We start from the raw sequence: 18,144 nt of genomic DNA, 5'->3' as shown, positions 1-18,144 counted from the left end.
AAAGATACTATATACACCAAGTTACTGCATAAAGTTAAGATCTTGAATCTCTGCTGTGTAGCTGCACTTTGCGGTGCTTTTTTTCGGGGTTCTCTTTGGGCCATGTAATTATATAAATTAAAGAGCGTTTAGGTACAAAATTTAGCAGTTCTAATGACCTACAAATTGTGAATGTGAAGTAGGTAATGTGTGCCCCCGAGTTCCATTTATGGCAATTGGTTCGAAATGATGGGAAATCGGCAATAAAGCAATCACTGCAAATTACAAGCTTCTGTTGAAAACGAAAACTCACAACAAAATCGATTACGATCGATCATCGAGGGGGGGAGGGAGGGACAGATAGAGAGAACCCATAACCTCAAGCTCAAAGGAGAAAGTCTGGAAATGTTAGAATGTTTTGAAAGTCCAACAAAAAAAACCAAGACAACTGCTGTCTACTAGCCCTCATTTGAATGGTGATGAGGCTGTTAGTACAACAATTTGGCTAAATCGAAAATAAATGAGGTAAGAAGAGGCTTACAGCAAGGCAAAAGCTGGCTTGAAAGAGTGTAGAAATGTTCAATTAACTGAAAATACTAAAAATACTTGGGTTTCAAGGGGATACAAAATTCTAAAAATAACTTTTATAAAACAAGTTTAGTTAAAAATGTTCAAAAACCAAATAAAACCTTAAAAACGCTTAGAAAAATATATAAAAACTGATCAAATGAGACTGATAAAACATATTAATGACTCAACTTTTATAAAATAAACTTTATTTAAAATTTTCAAAAAACAAAGTAAATCCTTTAAAAAGTATAGAAAAAAAAATCCAATCAAAAAAATAAAATCCCAAAACCCTTTTCCCCCATAAATTGCAACGCCTCTCTGCCCAGCTTTTTGAAAGTTATTGGTCTTAGGAACACCTGTGACCCCCAACGATGCCTTAGAATTGAGTAAGGAAATTGCAGGGACTGCTGCGAATGCAGATGATACAAATGATCAGGCACACACAGCTGGGCGAAGCCAAACCGTTCCGATTCAAGACGATTCTAACGAACCAAAGAACTGGCCATGGCCAAGCATAAAAAAATAAGGCAAGGGGCACCGTTACCTTTTTGCCATACGAGGAGTTAACTTCCAATTGACGAATTGACCCAGGCATCAAAACGGAACGTACTCGGTATTCTAACTGGATTCGGAACCTGAAACCTAGAACTTGGAACCTGGGACATGGGATGCAGAGATGCCCAGCAATTCCGGGGCCAGGGGCCATGGGAAAATGCAAATTGATCAGGAAAAAGGCAACAAGACATTAGCATAGAACATAAAGCAAGGAGGAGGACAGAGGACAGAGGACAGAGGACAGGGACAGAGGACAGAGGACAGAGGACAGAGGACAGAGGACAGAGGACAGAGGACAGAGGACAGAGGACAGAGGACAGAGGACAGAGGACAGAGGACAGAGGACAGAGGACAGAGGACAGAGGACAGAGGACAGAGGACAGAGGACAGAGGACAGAGGACAGAGGACAGAGGACAGAGGACAGAGGACAGAGGACAGAGCACGAAAACCAGAAGAAAAACAGAGGTACGACAGAGAAAAGATAGAGAAAGGACAAAGGACAGATGAAGAACAGAACAAGGAATAACAAATAAATGACAGAGGAAAGACGAAGAAAAGACAAAGAATGAGACCTGTTAACGATGGATCTCTTTCTAAAGTTATCAAAACCAAGATCCTACTAAATATCGAAAGGGAAAGCTTAACAAAAATCCTAGTCAACAGTAGCTAGGCACCAGCCGGATTTCCTATGTTTGCCCTGATGGATTCATTGACCTGGTAACCAAAATAATAATCAGTCGTTCATTGTCTTAGTTGGCTTCTGGGTCATCAACGGATGCCGCAACCCCTCAGTCTCTCGTTCTCTCTCCCTCTCTGATGACCATTAACTATCAAAATATTATTTTGTGCCATTAAGATTGGTGATTACACGCGAATTCCAGTTCCGTTTCCCTTGCTCCGCACTCAAATATCCTCTATTTGGCAAGCTTCATTTGGCCTGATGATGATTACCCGCACAGCTTGGATCTGCTTTGCTCTACTCCAGAGAGACAGATCCGCCACCTGCTTCTCCTTCTACCTCTCCTCCTCCTCCTCCTCCTCCTCCTCCTACTTCTCCTCATGGCTAATGTCTTCTGCTGTACCGTTAGGCATCGTTAGGCGCTAAAATCATAATAAGTAAACGGGGATTTGCCAAAAGCCAGAAGCCAGATGAGTGGCGGTGTGAGTGAGAATTTGCCAAGATTTTTTTAGGAAAACTGTAAAGATCAGGTATTATATACCTTAGAAACTATATCTAATGATATCAAGGTTTGACCTTGACATTTTCTTAGATTATTGAAGTGAAAATTAATATATGTTTGCAATTTTAAAAAATCAAATAAATAAATAAATTAATTAAAATAAATGACACTACGTTCATTCTTAAATTTTACTAAAAATAAATAATAAAATATATATTTTTGCAAATATTAATATTTAAATTTAAGCAAATATTTATATATAATTCCCAGCTACAAATAAATAAAAAAAAAAACAATAAACAATCTAAGGTTATTCTTTAATTTTACTAAAAAAAAATATAACAAATTGAATTTTATCGTAAATTATTAATTAAGCAAATATTTATTTATAATCCCAATTACAAATCATAAATAAATAAATAAATAATTAAAAGCCCCCATCAAGCCCCCTAAGTATGCTTTAATTGAAAGCCACAAAGAAGCCTAAAAATATGCCTTAATTTGTAGTAGCTAATATGTGAAGTTCAAATGCTGATTTTAAGAGGTTTTATTATAAATAAAAAAAAAAACAAACATATACCTGTTACTCTTATTTAAGTATCTAATTTTTTTGTTAAGAAATATAATTAACTAGAGGCAGAGACATTTGCTATATTTTTGGTTACGTTTTTAATAAATATTAACCTAAAGTCAGTAATAAATAAAATAAAAATATTAAAAATATATCTAATACATATTAAAAACAAATATTAAACATTATTATTATATATATATATATGTATGTATATATAAATATTTATATATAATAATGTATATTATTTATTTATATATCAATGAATTAATTAATAAATAAATCAACAATGAAAAAATATATAAAATAAATAAATAATTAACAAAAGAAATAATTCTAAAAATTCATTTTCTAGTTTTTTTTTTTCAAATTTATTTTTATATTTTATATAAAATATAATGTTTAATATATAATAATAAGTACATATATACCACCACTTCTAGTAACACTTTTTGCTCCCATTTATTTCCCACAAAAACTTCTTAGGAAATCAAAGAAATATTCTTGATTACTAAATTAAACATAATTTTTATACTCAATTGAAGTTATTTATGTGTGCCAAGGTGCTTAAGAAATCATACATATTTTAAGCGAATAATACATGGTTCCGGTTATAGCCTTATAGTTTAGTGTGTTTCAGGCCTCGCTCCGTCGCAGCTAGCCTTCCTTTCGGTTTCTTCTACCTGTTGTTGTTGTTGCTACAGTTTTTCTTGACTTTTCTTTTTGGTAGCGCGTGGGCCTCCTCTACAGCCTGTGCTTTTATATATATATATATATATTTTTTTTTTGTATTTTATTATTGTTCCACTGGCAGCGGCTAGCGTAACCATGGAGTTTCTGGCAAATTGCATCACAAATACGACGGTGGCTACAGGCGTTTACCAATCCCCCAATACTCACACAATCAGACTCGCACTCACACACTCACATTAACACTCACTCTGCTGGCACACACTCACTTAGCGTCAGTCATTGAAGCATTTGTTCCACGGGAGCAGAGAGTTCCTTCTCCATGAGGGGCACCTCTGCTGATTATCTCCTAATGAGTTGCTCTTTCTTGGCCAGAAAGTTGGTGGAAATTACTTAACAACAGCCCAGAGTTGATTGAGCCAAGAGATCAGGTGTTGGACCTCCGTTCGAATCAAGTATTTCATGTTCATGTCAGGCCTCGGTCGGCTTTCAAGTCTCAAGTCCCAAGTCCAATTACGCATTAGACGCAATGCGAAAAAAAAAAAACAAGGAGGCGGAGGAGGCGGAGGAGGAGGAGGAAAGACGAAATAGTTTGTCAACCTTTTGAGTTGCATTTTGGAATTGGACTTGCTGGACACTCTATGCGGCAAGCGAAATGATAATACCCGATTTTCATGCATTTTTATTCATTCATTTTATTAAATTAGTAGATTCACCTAGGGCTTTCCACGTGTTCAATATAAAAATAGTTTACTTTGTTTTTCGAATACTCGAGATTTTTCATAAAATTTCGATAAAACGATTCTACATCGATATTTAAGGCTAAGCTCGATATATAAATCGATATTTAAACATTATCGTTAGCATTTAAGACTTCAAACCTCCATTTTCTGCTTCCTTAAAAGGCCAAGCCTTTTTATTATCCCAAAAATTACCGTATAATAATATAGATAAATATCGATTAAAAAAGGAAAATATTTCCAAACTTCTTGAAGGGTATTTATTATTTTATTAAGTGAAGCAGTTATTTCCGACCCCACAAATCATATATATTCTTGATCAGCATAAACAGACGAATTTTTCTAGACGTGTACGGACAAAAATAAATTTTAGTCAATTTTTTCAAAAAATTTTATAAGGGGTTACATCGTTAAAAAGTTTAAAAATTGAAAAAAAAAATTTAATTTTTTAAAATTTAAAATAAAGTATGCAGTTTTTTTAAACCCAGAAAAACTAACACAGAGCCATTTTCCGTATAGAAATTAAAGCTTTTTTGGCTTAGTTATGATACATAAAAATGTAACCTTCCAAGGGTATACAAACTTTGGCTTGCTGAAGTTAGCTTTTTTTTCTTGTTTCCCTTTGAAATTCTAAAAATTAATTTCCTTTTTTGTGTTCCTTTGAAATTCTCAAGGAAAATTCTAAACTTTTCAGCCAAGATTTTCCATATAAATCCATCAAAGTTCCTTATGCAATCGAAAGTGTACCGAGGGGCGGCACTTGCCACTTGCCACATTTTCGCTTTCGATTGAAGGCTTTCAACTGTCCAAGTCCGAGAGTCCAAGCCTGGAGTGACCAGTGTGCGTGTGTGTTTGTATGTGTGTGAATGGATTTTTGGATCATTGCGACATTTCGATGTGCTGGCCAGGTGCTGTCGTCGTATTGCTGTTATTGTTTTGGGCCAGGCCATTGGAGTTGGTAGCTAGTTCTTCGAGTTGCATGCGCGCTGGACTGGTCAGTATAACCAGCGATCAGGTCACTCCACTCCGCAAACAGTCTCTTTGGACCACCTCGAACTACCTCTCTCTCTCTCTCCAGCTCCAGCTCCAGCCCCAGAGCCCAGCCTACCTAGTGTGCCGCCTTAGCTTAGCTTTTAGCGAAAATTGATCATAAAAAGCATTCGTTTGGTTTCATTTAGGCAAACGGCTTGCCGATGGTTGGTTGCATTTTGCAGTTTGCAGTTTTGTATCTTACAGTTTGCAGTTGCATTTGCAGTTGTCAGGTTGCCTTCTGCTTGTTTGCTTTATTGCGCCTTTCCACACAGACACACACACACACACACATACTAGCTGGCACACACATCATGCCACACACCACACACCACACACCTTCTCCAAGCCCACGAATCCGAATCCGAATCTGAATCCGAGACCGAGAGCTCCCAAAGAGCTCCCAGCTCCCAACGTTTGGCGGCGCTTGATCAGTTGCGGTTTTTACTTTCATCGGTACGGTTCGTGGTGGACTTGGCTAGTAGTAGTAGTATCCCCTTCAAACCAAAAATCAAACAAATCTACGGAATACAAAATAAAATAAAGAAGAAACCCTACTACTACTCCCCCTAAAAAAAGAAACGTGCCAGAAAACAATATTCGGGTTTGCTTTTCTTTACATTGGCTTGGCTAGGCTTGGCTTGACTTGGACTTAACTCCATGTTTGCCCATTCAATTGCCACCCCAAAATGTATCTTTAGTGTTATTTTTGTTATTTGTTTGCGGGGGTTTCCCCCACACGAAACTCAGCATAGAAATTCACCCTTCACTTCAAGCTTCAGTGGTCTATGGTTTCGGTTTCGGGTTCTCTCTCTCTCCCCTGGAAGATCTCTTTTAAAAATCTGCATTGCATAATGTTTTTTAGGCGAAACCAAAGATCATAGTCACACCATCAACGAATTAATACGCGACGCGGAAGTTATATAAGCAATGATACCAATAACCCCCCCCCCTAGACTTCAGCATTTTCCAGCCTTGCTTCGGCCACGACCACGACTGGTCACAACACGTTTAACAAGTTTTTCTCTTTCGGTTTTCAGGAAATTTTTTCGCAATTTTTTTTTCTGCCTTTTTTTTGCAGACACCCCACAGGCTGCCTAGCTTGCCTAGAAACAAATCATCAAAGAAAATCGAATCATAAACAAGTGAAAATTATGCGAGGCCAAAAGTCTAAAGTCCAAGACAAGACAGACAGACAAGCTTTGAATGGGGATCCAAGATTCATCTTCCACTTCTTTCCTTCATTTCAGAGACTTGAAATAACCATATGAAGCTCTAAGGATTAAGCCAGAGATTGCGACAATGACCACGAGGCACTACAAAGTAGGGAACTGTGCGGGAAAACCAACAACAACAATACTCCAAAAACTTGAGACCATGCTGAGCAGAGTTTAACCCAAACAAAAAGCCAAAAAGATTCAATTGGAAAGCAGGAAACCATTCACAAAACCCCCACAAAAATAGAGAACCCCTAAAACCCAGGAGAGAGAGCTAGCTAGGAGCGAGTGTCAAAGAAGAAGCTCGGGGAATATGCAATCCCCAAGGATTGCCGTAGTGGCTGTACTCCTGCTCACCGCCTGCCTTTCACCCACAAGCTCCAGCGAGGAATTAACCAATAGAACAACAATAACAAATCAAACAGAAACATTACACAAAACAGGAGAAGCGAAAGCGGGCGCCTTGACAGGTGGTCTACATAGGTTTACCACACGGGAAAACAACATCACCATTCTGCATGAAGTCCACGAAGATGTGGTTGAAGATCAAGAAACAGAGGAACCACCTTTATCCCTAAATACACACGAGATTTTGCCACTTAAACCTTTGAAAAAGAAACCGTATCTTCCACTGGAAAAGATTCTACCCAACATAGAGTATGTCAAGCCGCATCCCCTCAAGGAATACGAACTGCATCCCGTTACCTTTGACTTTAATCTGGGTGATCTCGAGGATCTGGAGCATGAGGTGATCAAAAAGGGTGACCTGAGCAGCCAGGAACAGCATGGCAGTAGCAGTGACAATCTCAGTTATAGTCCCTCAGCAAGTCCCGATGAAAACGAAACGGTGGATGTGGACATAGCTGAGCTCTCAGTGCCGCATTCCACTGAACCCACCACAGCCACATCGCCGGGAACAACAACCACATCGACGACGACGACAACGTCTAGTACACACATCTTGAAAATCCTGCGGAGTAAACCACAATTGGCACCCAAACTGGGCAGAGATTTGCTCAAGCAAAGCGATGATGATATGCAGCTCAAGACTCTGGGCAGTACCATTAATAGCATCAATCGTTACTTAGCGGCCAATGCCACGGGTAGTGGCAATGGCAGTAGCATGGCCGAGAGCCTCTATGGCCAGGCCAACTATTTCCAGATTGTGGCAAATCTATATGATCATTTTTATTGGCAAATCTCCGAGATACGCACCAGTGTACGAACAGGATGTGGCTTGGAGATGCAGGCGTATTTAACGGCTTTGCATTCGAGCTATGAGTGGGCCCAGAAGGGTGAGTGTTTCTCCTCTTTCTTAGCCTTTTCCTGCTCCTCCGACTCATTCTCCTGATTCTTCTCCTCATTATTATCCTGATTCTTCTCCTCATTCTTCTCCTGATTTTTCTCCTCATTCTTCTCCTGATTCTTCTCATTCTCCTCCTCGTCCTCCTCCTCCTCCTACTCCAAATCCTCTTCATTCTCCTCTTTTTGCTCCTCTTTTTGCGCCTCTTTTTGCTCCTTTTTTTGCTCCTCTTTCTTCTTCTCTTCCTCCTCCTCCTCCTCTTATTCTTTCTTTAAATCTCCCTTTTTGTAGCCTACGATTCCTCGGGTCGCTATCGGGGTCAACTCCTCTTTGGCAACGACAAGTGGCTGGGTCAGCTGTCCTTCTGCCTGGAGCTTAACCGTCAAAGTTCCAGTGAGGAGCGCAAGCACTTTGATCTGGAGTTCTTTGTGGCAGATGTGGCCCTACATTTACCCAGGCTCAATAGATCGGTGAGTGCTTAAACAATAAGCTTAAGAGAAAAAAACAAAATAACCAAGAACCAGAAGATACTTTTTCGATGGTTTGTGATTAGAAAAATCTCACAAAATTTCCTATACTTAAAGTTTTTTTAATATTCAAAATTGTGTAGAGTATCAAAGAAGAAGAAATTTATTTAATATTTCCCAGCCGAAAGCCACAGCAGCTATGGCTGATATCCATCCTGTAGCTTAATTTAGAATTAAGCATACAGCGTACAAATAAATAAATTTAATATTTCCCTCTTAGATGCTCCTTAGTCTAGGCGAATGCCTGCCCAAATCCTGCTCCGCTCATGATGTTCAGTCTATTTTGTCTTTGGATCCCTATGCTCGCATGCTCACCGTTTTGGGGGCGCACAATACCTCGGTGCAGCAACCGCCGCTACAGGTGCTGCACGTACGCACTGTGCCCGGCCTCTACAGTCACTGGCGGCAGCTCAAGTTCCAGGTGTTCATGTGAGCCTTGTTTACAAATATCTCCTATAAATTCTAGATTTTTTATATATATTTTTTTTTAATTCCTGCAGTAGCTTTATGCTCACTTTGTTGCTAGTAGTACTTGTGGCCTCATATTACCAGCTCAAGATCGATGAGCGGCGCCTGGTGGTGGCTCCTATAGCCGCCATCAGCGGCAAGTGCGATGGCATCACGGCCAAAAATGGTGGTGGAGGAGGAGCAGGTGGCGTGGGCTTTTATGGCAAACCATTTGAGCTTTTTCAGATGCGTCCATTGGGCAGCCCAAGTCCCAGCTCCACTGAGTCAGCCGTGGAAATGGATGTGAATGGGAATAGACAGCGACTGGGTGGTGATACATCTGGAGATCTGGGAGCAGAGGCGGTGACTGGTGGTGATGCCAACACCTCTGCCACAATGAAAACCGAACTCACAGATTACCAAGTGGAGACGGGCAGTTGTGCTGGGGTGACGGGAACCTATGAGGCAGAGCAGCCAATTGGTGGGTGGTGATTACCATGACTAACCTCACTTCTCCTTGATCCTCGTCTTTGAAACCCTTTTTTTTTTTGTACTAGCTCTGCATCAACAAATACTTTTGTGCTTTGCCTTGCAAACGAATGCAAAGGCCATTCTGAATATTGACAAGACCAAGGAGGTAAGTATAGAGGTAATGTATCCATAAGGATCTGTTTATCTGCTACTGCCCCATTACCCATTGCAGACGCACACCTCCTGCCTGCACGGCCTAAGGGTCTTCTCAGTGCTCTGGACCATGATGGTGCACACGTACCTCCAAATGTTTGCCATTGGCGAGAATAAGGTAATACATTTTCCTAAAATTTCTCTCTTAAATTTATGTACATTTTCCGCTTTAATTTTCTTAAATTTCTTCCTCAATTAATTTAATTTTCCAAAATTCTTTCTTTAATTTTCTTCAATTTTTCTCAAATTTTCTAAATATCTTTCTCGAATTTTCTTTCTTTAATTTTCTTAAATTTCTTTCTTTAATTTTCTTAAATTTCTTTCTTTAATTTTTTTAAATTTCTTTATTAATTAATTTAATTTTCTTGAATTTCTTTCTTTAATTTTTTTTTAATTCCTTTCTTTAATTTTATAATTTTTTTTTTATTTTCTTAAATTTTTTTTTAAATTAATTTAATTTTCATAAATTTCTGTCTTTAATTTTCTAAAATTTCTTTCTCTAATTTTCTTAAATTTCTTTCTCTAATTTTCTTAAATTTTCTTTAATTTTCTTTTTAATCCCTACATTTCTGTCTTTAATTTTTTTAATTTCTCTCTTTAATTTTGTGAAATTTTTTTCTTTTATTTTACCAGTTCGAACGCGTCATCACAGAACGTTCGGTGTGGTATCAGGTGATTGGCAATGCCACCTTCTCGGTGGACTCGTTCTTCTTCATCAGCGGCCTCCTGGTCACTCTGCTCTACCTCAAGCAGGAGCGCAAGCATCCCACAGAGCCCTGCCTTTTTGTCCAGCGCAGCTGCTCGGAGACCTTGATGATGCTTTTCTATCGCTATCTACGGCTCACGCCCGTCTACCTTTTCGTGGTAATTTTCAATGATTTTGCCGTAAGGTAGGTGACCCTTTTATGCCTCTAAAAATCCATGATCTTTATGTTTATATTTCTTTTTTATTTTTAGACAAGGCCTAGACTCTTCGGTATTTCAGCCCGCTAAAATCGAGCACAACACTTGCCGCATCTACTGGTGGCGCAATATTCTGTACATCAACAACTTCTTTCCACAACGAGAGATGTGCATGATGTGGAGCTGGTACATGGCCAATGAAATGCAGTTCTATGTGATGGCCGCTCTGCTCTTGGCCTTTGCCAGAAAGTGGGTTTAATTCTTGTACCTTTTCTAACCTCCTGCTGACCTTATATATATATATTTTGGTTTGTTATTTTTCTATAGGTATTTCAAGGCTGTGGCCTTGACGTTGATCGTCTTCTTACTCAGCTCTTGGAGCCTTTCGGGTATTATCTCCCTGCAGCATCAGTATACACACAAAGTGGCGCTGCCCTTTGAGTCCTTTGACTTTTTGTATGACAAGCCCTGGCAGCGCGTGGGATCTTATATAGTAGGTGAGTACTAAAGATAAGCATATATTGATTTTTATCGATAAAAAAAAAGTAAAAAAAATATATAGATAACAAGATCGTTTGCTATTAAATATAGAAAATAGTTTTTGATAAAGAAAATATTGCTTTTAACGTTGTAAAATTTATAAATTCAACAGAATAACGAATAATCTCTTATTTATCGCATCGATAAAATGTCCCATAGGCAGGCAAGTGGTAAAATTGATAACTATCAAAATATTTCATTTAGAAATCCCACAAGGTATGCATAAACTTTAAATGTTTTATAGAAGATAATCTCTGATCTTGGTTTAAAAAAATATAGGGTTCTTCCTGTGCTAAACGATTTATCATAAATTTATCGCAAAGGTAAAATAATTATATTTATATTTACAAATATTTATACATCTATCGAAATATTCCAACTAAATGTCAACATTATATATAAATATATCAGATATATATTTCTTTTAAAACTCTGCCCCCTAAGACTTTGAAATAAAGTAAAATCTCAGACTTACCCCAATAATTTCCAACAGTTTTCAACAATTTCCATTAGTTTCCAAACATTTCCAATAGTTTTTTATAATTTCCATGGCATCCTTAATTGTTCACTGATTGTTTATAATGTTCTTTTCCTTTTTTTCCAATGAGTTCCAATAGTTTATAATAATTTCCATGACATCATTAATTTATCACAGATTTTACCAATATCCTTTCCTATAATTTTCAATATTTTGGATTAGTTTTCAATTATTTACAATAGTTTATAATAATTTGTATGATTTTTTCAATAATTTTCGTTAGTTTCACATAATTACCTTAATTATCCACTGATTTTTCCAGTCCTTTTCCTTTTTTTCCATTATGTTATCAATTTTCCACAACATTTTCCAATATCCTTTTCCTTTCATTCCAGGCATGTGCGCCGGCTATGTCCTGTACAAGGTGAAGACTCCGCCGGCTGTCTCCAGGCGCCTCAATCTAACCCTTTGGACGGCCAGCCTGTCCGTGCTCCTCATCGTGGTCTTTGGCGTTTGGGAGGGTCAACTGAGCACTGTTTATACCGCCTTCTATGTGGGCGTGGCCCACACAGCTTTCGGCTGCGGCCTAGTATGGATTGTTCTGTCCTGCTGCTGGGGTCTAGCGCCCACGGTGAATGCCATACTATCGTATCGAGTGCTGTGGCCACTGTCGCGTCTTACATACTGCGCCTACTTGATCCATCCCATCATCATGTTCATCTGCTCCTCGCACATGAGCGGCACTGTCCATCTGAGCAATCCCCTCATCCTGACCCTGTTCCTGGGCAATGCCGTGGTCTCCTTTGGCTCGGCCTTTGTCATATCCGCCTTGTTTGAGGCGCCCGTCATCAGAATACTCAAGATCTGCTTTAAAAAGTGAAGGAGCAGTGAAGGGTATCTGTGTGTGTGTGAGTCTCTGTAATGGGAACTTTTTTCCCGTTTCTGTGGAATATCTAGCCGCCGGGGAAGCCCGATTTTGTTGTTAATTTTTGGCTGCAAAACATCTAGTTGGTTCTCCATCGCCTTTTTAATGTTTTTTTTTGTTTGTTTATGAATTATATATCCTAGGCATATGTTGCATAATCTGTATATATCTCGTATCGTATATATACGGTAGTCGTAAGAGGGTTTCTTGAGTGCAAAGTGGAGTGTGTTTGAAATAAAATATAACTGAAAATAAAAAAAGGAGTGTATATTTATTGTAAAAATGGGGGATAAAATGGAGGTGGAAAATATATAAAATATTGCTTTTTTTTTAGATAATATATCTTTTTATTTCGGTTAATTATAAAATTGCAGATGGATTTTCCTAAAAAAAAAACATTCTATACATGTCCAACCCTATGCCGGCAGTGGATCCACCAATTCTACAGGATTTCTTTCAACAATCCCGAGTCCCAGTGCTCGGCTCATGTCGCAAGATGCCATCCCAGGGAAGGGACACATGGACCCTGCCATGTCAGAGGATCACTCCATTGGTGCTAAAACTTGCACCCGCTCCGGGTATAGCAGCTGCATTAAGAACTCATCACTAACCTCAACCTTGACGTCCGCACTGCTGTAGCCGGCCGCGGCCATCTCCTGCTCCTCCCCGTCGGCCACAAAGTACAATTCGCCGGGCGATGACGTCAGAAGATCCTGCGACGGATATAGTACCTTACAGGCATCGCGCCTAAACAGCCGAATGGCCAGATCCGCCCGTTTTCTGGCTTCCAGATAGCCCTCCAGCAGTAGCTGCTGCTGCTGCTCATCGTGTTCGTTCACGTTCATTCTTGTTACCTCGGCGAACGCCTCGTCCACATGACGCAGTAAACGGCGGAATATGAAGCTGGCATAGCGACGACGCTGGCGCACGTACCATAGGAGACGGAGCTGCGAACAGGGCTGGAAGACGGCAAAGGCCATGAAGGCCAGCAACAGGAACAGTTGCGTGAAGACGAAAATGGTGTGGACTTTGAGCACCACCAGCCAGTCCTCGCGAGGCGCCTGCGGTGGCACTTGGCTGAGGAGCCCCAGACCCAGCGGGTCGCGCTCGTCCGGGCAGTAGGTGAATAACATCATTTTCGAGAGCCGGACGAAAAGAAAACAAAGGCGAATTTGGAAATTTAATGTAGTCGACGAATGGGTTTTACAGTTACTGACAAATACCCGGAACACGAAACGAACACGAAAGGACAGGCAGTTCCCGGCGCACTCTGCTCTGCCATTAACCCGATACGGATACGGATCCGGTCACTATATTGCGTTTAAAACGCAATAAACGCTTCCTTATTAGCCAATTTCTTCTTCTCGCCAGTTTTTCGCGACCGCTTGGGTCCTAGTGAAGCGTTCTAAAAACAACATGGCGGCACTAGCGATGTTATCGAAGTAACGGAACAATTTTAAGCTGAAAAATAGCCAGATTTGCTAGCGCAATCGATAACATGGCGCGCAAGAACGCTCAGCTATCGATAATTGTTTTGAAAATAAAAACAGGAAAATTGAAGCATTTAATGCACGAATATTAAAATAATCTAATACAAAATCTATTAATCTAATTGAATCCTTCAGCAGGCCTATTGGGTATCGAGTAGGGCTGCGCAGCCCTGGCCATTCTCTTGCTCCTCAAGTTGTGCATTTTAAAGTTGTTGTCTTGTGCTGGACTCAAGGCATTTGGACCTGGCGGTGCCCCGGCAACTGGGTTCCTATCATCCTCAGACTTATCTACCTCCAGGAACCAATTAGGGTCTTCAGAGTCGGGCGAATTTCCGGCGTTTTCCTTATCACCAGGGAGCGCCTTCGAAGAAGATGCCTCTTTGTAAAGCTGGGTAGCTGGCGATGTCATACCCAGAGCGAGGATTCTATTTCAAATGCGAGATTGTGAAAAAATAAAAGGTATTTGAGGAAAACTTACGTCTTTGCTGCATCGAGTTCCTCCTGGCTGACAACTTTCTGCTTATACGGATTCGATGCCCTGCAAAACATGCTTTAGAATTAAATATTTCAATCTTGTTTAACCCTTTAAATTACATTTTCTTTGCAAAAACCGATTTCGAATGATGTTCTCCAAAATTTAACACAAAATGGCAAGTGACATGCAAAAGTGCCAGCAGATTTTTCTACAGTTGTATAGCACTCCAAAACAGTGTTGAACAAAGTGTTGTACCAGATACTTGATGTTTATGATGGGAATTTATTTATTTAAAAACAAAAAACAAACGAAGTGATTTTTTTTAAATAAAACATAAATAAAACAAAAGTTCTATTTAATTCAAAATATCGGTTGCGCGCTTTGTTTTCGATTGTGTGTGCTATCGAATGTTAGCAGAAACAGCTATTAATAGCTATTTCTAGCTAATTTCGATAGCCGATAGTTTAAAACACTGATTTATCATATGGCACCGACTGAGACGTTTACCAATACTATCGCTTGCACGTGCGATTCGTAAACAAAATGCGTTTTTGTTAATTTTACCCACAAAACCCTATAATTTAGCAACACAATGTCACGAATTATAGTTAAGCAGCTGCCCAAGCATGTATGTAATACTCGATTATTATTATGGAATTAATAACAGCCACCACAACCCTCGCCCGCAGATCACGGAGGACAAGCTGCGTCAGATTTTTGGGGCCCAGGGAACCATAACTGATCTGCAGCTTAAATACACGCCCGATGGCAAGTTCCGGCAGTTCTGCTTCGTCGGCTATAGCAGCGAGGATGAGGCACAGGCGGCCATACGGCATTTGAACAACACCTGCATCCAGACAAGCCGGGTGCGCGTGGAATCCTGCGCTGCCTTGGGCAGTGAGTCCAAACCGCAATCGTGGAGCAAGTATGCCAAGGATAGCAAGAAGAATCTGGACAAGCTGAAGGCCGAGGAGGAGGCGGGAAACACCAAAAAGAAAACCGACAAGGAGAAGAAACCAAAGGATGACAAAGTGGATAAGATTCTGGGCAAGCACAAGGATGATCCCGAGTTCCAGGAGTTTCTACAGGCCCACGACAAGTCTCGCACGCTGTGGGGCAATGATTTGGGCATAAATGGCAATCGAGAGGAAGAGGAAAAGGATGAAGAAGAGGATGAGGGGGAGCAGGATGAAGAGGTTAAAACACCAGCTGGCAGAGACGACAGCGGCGTGGATGCTGGTGATGAGGAAGTATCTGAGGACACGGCCAAACTGGCCGAGAAACCCATCAGTGATCTGGAGTACATGAAATCCCTGATGGCTGGCAAGGTGACTCCCTCAAAGAAAGCCGCCGCCGCCAAGGCGGATAAATCCAATCTGGAGCTGTTCACCATCAAAATACACAATGTGCCGTACAATACCAAGCGCCAGGAGGTGCTCAAGTTCTTCAAACCCCTGAAACCCTACTCGGTTCGCCTGCCCAGCAAGGTCCATGGCTTCTGCTATGTGGGCTTCAAAACCGAAAAGGACATGGCCAAGGGTATGCTCAAGAACAAGAGTTTCATCAAGGGCAAACAGGTTTTCTTTTCCGACTTTACCGAGAAGAACAAGGTGACCAAGGCGGGCAAGAGTGCCAGTGCCAGTGCCAGTCCAGCGGTGACTGAAACGTCCAATGCCAAGTGGCAGCAGCAGCAGGATGGTTTATCCAAGGAGGATAACATTTCCGAATCGGGCAGGATATTCTTTAGGAATCTGTCCTACACCACCACCGAGGAGGAGCTACGTCAGCTGTTCGAACAGTATGGTCCCGTGGTGGAGGTCAATCTGCCTGTGGATAAGCTAACGCGTAAGATCAAGGGCTTTGGCACGGTCACCTACATGATGCCAGAGCATGCCCTCAAGGCATTCAATGCTCTGGATGGCACCGACTTCCATGGGCGGCTGCTGCACCTCCTACCCGGCAAAGACATTTCGGAGAAGACAAACCAAGATGATCTCGATGAAAATGATGCCAGTCTTTCGTTCAAGCAAAAGAAGGCTTTGAAGCTGAAGAAGAACGCCCAAAAGCCCATTGGCTGGAATACTTTGTTTCTGGGCGCCAATGCCGTGGCCGAGATCCTGGCCAAACAGTTCAAGACCACCAAAGAGCGCATTTTGGACACCAGCGAGGGAGGCAGCAGTGCCGCCGTGCGCCTGGCCCTCGGCGAGACACAAATTGTTATAGAAATGAAGCGTTTCCTTGAGGCGGAGGGTGTCCGGCTGAATGCCTTTGATGAGCCGCCCAAGCGGCGTTCCAACACTGTGATACTGGCCAAGAATCTGCCAGCTGCCACGGAGACTTCAGAGCTGACGCCTGTCTTCAGTCGTTTTGGTCCCATTGGAAGGATTGTTCTGCCACCCAGTGGGGTGACGGCCCTCATTGAGTATTGTGATCCCTCAGAGGCAAGGCAGGCATTCAAGAAGTTGGCCTACAGCAAGTTTAAGAATGCTCCCTTGTATTTGGAGTGGGCACCGGATGAGGTCTTTACCAGGACACTCAGTGGGGAGGCGATTATACCCAAGTCAGAACCTAAAGCAGAGGTTAAGGTGGAGGAGGAGGAGGAGGAGCAAGAGGTAAAGGTGGAGGAGAAACCCCTGGCGGAAGATGCTGACGATGAACCAGAACCAAATACCACTTTATTCCTGCGCAACCTCAACTTCAAGACTGTCCAGGAGACGGTGGAGCGGCATTTCCGTCATTTGGGCAGCATTCACACGGTGGAAATAGCCAAACGCAAGGATCCGGAGAATCCACGTCAGCTCAATTCCCTGGGCTATGGTTTTATACAATTTAAAAAGTCAGCGGTGGCTGAGCATGCTTTGAAAAATATGCAGCTCACCCATATCGATGGCAATCCTGTGGAACTCAAGCGCAGCGATCGGGTGTTGAAGTGAGTTGAAAGTTATGTTTATCTGGATTTACCTGGATTTATTTTTTTTATATTTTCTGTTTTTTTTAGGAGCCAAGACCAGGCGGGTGCCCAGCGTCGCTTGGCCTCGCAGAAAATGCAAACGGGCACCAAGATTCTGGTGAGGAATATACCTTTCCAGGCGCAATATCGGGAAGTGCGGGATATATTCAAGTAAGTTGCTCATACCCTTGGGAGGAGCTCTCTTTAGAGCCTCTCTTTATCCTTGTTGGAGTTCCCCTTTGAAGCCTCTCTTTGTCCTTGTTGGAGTCCCCTTTTAGAGCCTCTCTTTATCCTTGTTAGAGCCCCCTTTAGAGCCTGTCTTTATCCTTGTTTGAAGCCCCCTTTAGAGCCTCTCTTTATCCTTCTTGAAATCCCTTTTTAAACCCTCTCTTTAACCTTTTCCTTTCCCCTCTTTCTTTCCCCTTTCCAGGGCCTTTGGCGAGCTGCGTTCCCTGCGCATCCCCAAGAAAGCCACCGCCGGCGAGGAGGCTCATCGTGGCTTCGGTTTCGTTGATTACATGAGCAAGGCGGAGGCCAAGCGTGCCTTTGAGGCACTGAGTGCCAGTACGCATCTTTATGGACGCCGTTTGGTGCTCGAGTGGAGTGCCAACGATGATAGCCAGGATGTGGAGCAGCTGCGGAAGCGAACGGCAACGAAATTTGGTGAAAGCCAGGCAGCCACTGCAGCCAAACGGAGTCGCAGGGCCTTCTTTGATGTGGAGGCGGTGGCGGCCCCAGAAGGCGACGAAGACGAAGAAGAATAATAAAATAATTGTTAACAATAAAAAATAATTTTGTAAAAAATATTTAACTCACAATTTCTAAATAGAATATATTTTATTTTATGCTTCTGTTTTTTTTGTTTCTTTTTTTTTTATATAAAACCTAA

General features: G+C 41.4%; 5 protein-coding genes across 5 annotated transcripts in view; 2 read left to right on the top strand and 3 right to left on the bottom strand.

Moving 5' to 3' along the window:
- The window catches only part of tyn (trynity), an 80,340-nt gene extending 68,764 nt beyond the window's left edge, over positions 1–11,576 (bottom strand). The window contains exon 1 of the mRNA XM_017175076.3: positions 11,413–11,576. The gene's annotated coding sequence lies outside the window, so the exon portion shown is untranslated. The remainder of the gene's footprint in view (positions 1–11,412) is intronic.
- LOC108080360 (O-acyltransferase like protein) lies at positions 5,756–12,567 on the top strand. Its single transcript, XM_017175072.3, has 11 exons — positions 5,756–5,772; positions 6,567–7,828; positions 8,128–8,306; positions 8,584–8,792; positions 8,864–9,291; positions 9,368–9,447; positions 9,514–9,612; positions 10,128–10,384; positions 10,452–10,646; positions 10,725–10,894; positions 11,811–12,567. The coding sequence occupies exons 2-11, from the start codon at positions 6,847–6,849 to the stop codon at positions 12,293–12,295; spliced, it is 3,084 nt and encodes a 1,027-aa protein (XP_017030561.1). The 5' UTR covers positions 5,756–5,772; positions 6,567–6,846; the 3' UTR covers positions 12,296–12,567.
- A 96-nt stretch (positions 12,568–12,663) lies between these two features.
- On the bottom strand, positions 12,664–13,588 carry LOC108080362 (uncharacterized). Its single transcript, XM_017175078.2, has one exon. The coding sequence runs from the start codon at positions 13,474–13,476 to the stop codon at positions 12,883–12,885; it is 594 nt and encodes a 197-aa protein (XP_017030567.1). The 5' UTR covers positions 13,477–13,588; the 3' UTR covers positions 12,664–12,882.
- Positions 13,589–13,871: 283 nt separating this feature from the next.
- LOC121502141 (uncharacterized) lies at positions 13,872–14,552 on the bottom strand. The gene is made up of 3 exons (XM_041775056.2): positions 14,425–14,552; positions 14,309–14,368; positions 13,872–14,255 (listed from the first exon to the last, which is right to left on the bottom strand). Coding segments are annotated over exons 1-3 (369 nt in total). The 5' UTR covers positions 14,427–14,552; the 3' UTR covers positions 13,872–13,948.
- A 239-nt stretch (positions 14,553–14,791) lies between these two features.
- Positions 14,792–18,109, top strand: LOC108080379 (probable RNA-binding protein 19). Its single transcript, XM_017175101.2, has 4 exons — positions 14,792–14,933; positions 14,995–17,234; positions 17,304–17,426; positions 17,686–18,109. Exons 1-4 carry the CDS (start codon positions 14,898–14,900, stop codon positions 18,017–18,019), a joined length of 2,733 nt encoding a protein of 910 aa, XP_017030590.1. The 5' UTR covers positions 14,792–14,897; the 3' UTR covers positions 18,020–18,109.
- The last annotated feature ends 35 nt before the right edge of the window (positions 18,110–18,144 follow it).

Source organism: Drosophila kikkawai, chromosome X (genome assembly GCF_030179895.1).
Source record: "Drosophila kikkawai strain 14028-0561.14 chromosome X, DkikHiC1v2, whole genome shotgun sequence".
Taxonomy (NCBI): Eukaryota; Metazoa; Arthropoda; class Insecta; order Diptera; family Drosophilidae; genus Drosophila; species Drosophila kikkawai.
This window is presented reverse-complemented; position numbering and strand designations above follow the sequence as displayed.

Coding starts and splice junctions, on each gene's coding strand:
- LOC108080362 (XM_017175078.2), bottom strand. CDS start 13,476: ATGATGTTATTCACCTACTGCCCGGACGAGCGCGACCCGCTGGGTCTG.
- LOC108080379 (XM_017175101.2), top strand. CDS start 14,898: ATGTCACGAATTATAGTTAAGCAGCTGCCCAAGCAT. Junction 17,235..17,303: donor CGCAGCGATCGGGTGTTGAA/GTGAGTTGAAAG, acceptor TGTTTTTTTTAG/GAGCCAAGACCAGGCGGGTG. Junction 17,427..17,685: donor GAAGTGCGGGATATATTCAA/GTAAGTTGCTCA, acceptor TCCCCTTTCCAG/GGCCTTTGGCGAGCTGCGTT.
- LOC108080360 (XM_017175072.3), top strand. CDS start 6,847: ATGCAATCCCCAAGGATTGCCGTAGTGGCTGTACTCCTGCTCACCGCC. Junction 8,307..8,583: donor TACCCAGGCTCAATAGATCG/GTGAGTGCTTAA, acceptor TTTCCCTCTTAG/ATGCTCCTTAGTCTAGGCGA. Junction 10,895..11,810: donor CGTGGGATCTTATATAGTAG/GTGAGTACTAAA, acceptor CTTTCATTCCAG/GCATGTGCGCCGGCTATGTC.
- LOC121502141 (XM_041775056.2), bottom strand. Junction 14,256..14,308: donor GAACTCGATGCAGCAAAGAC/GTAAGTTTTCCT, acceptor CATTTGAAATAG/AATCCTCGCTCTGGGTATGA.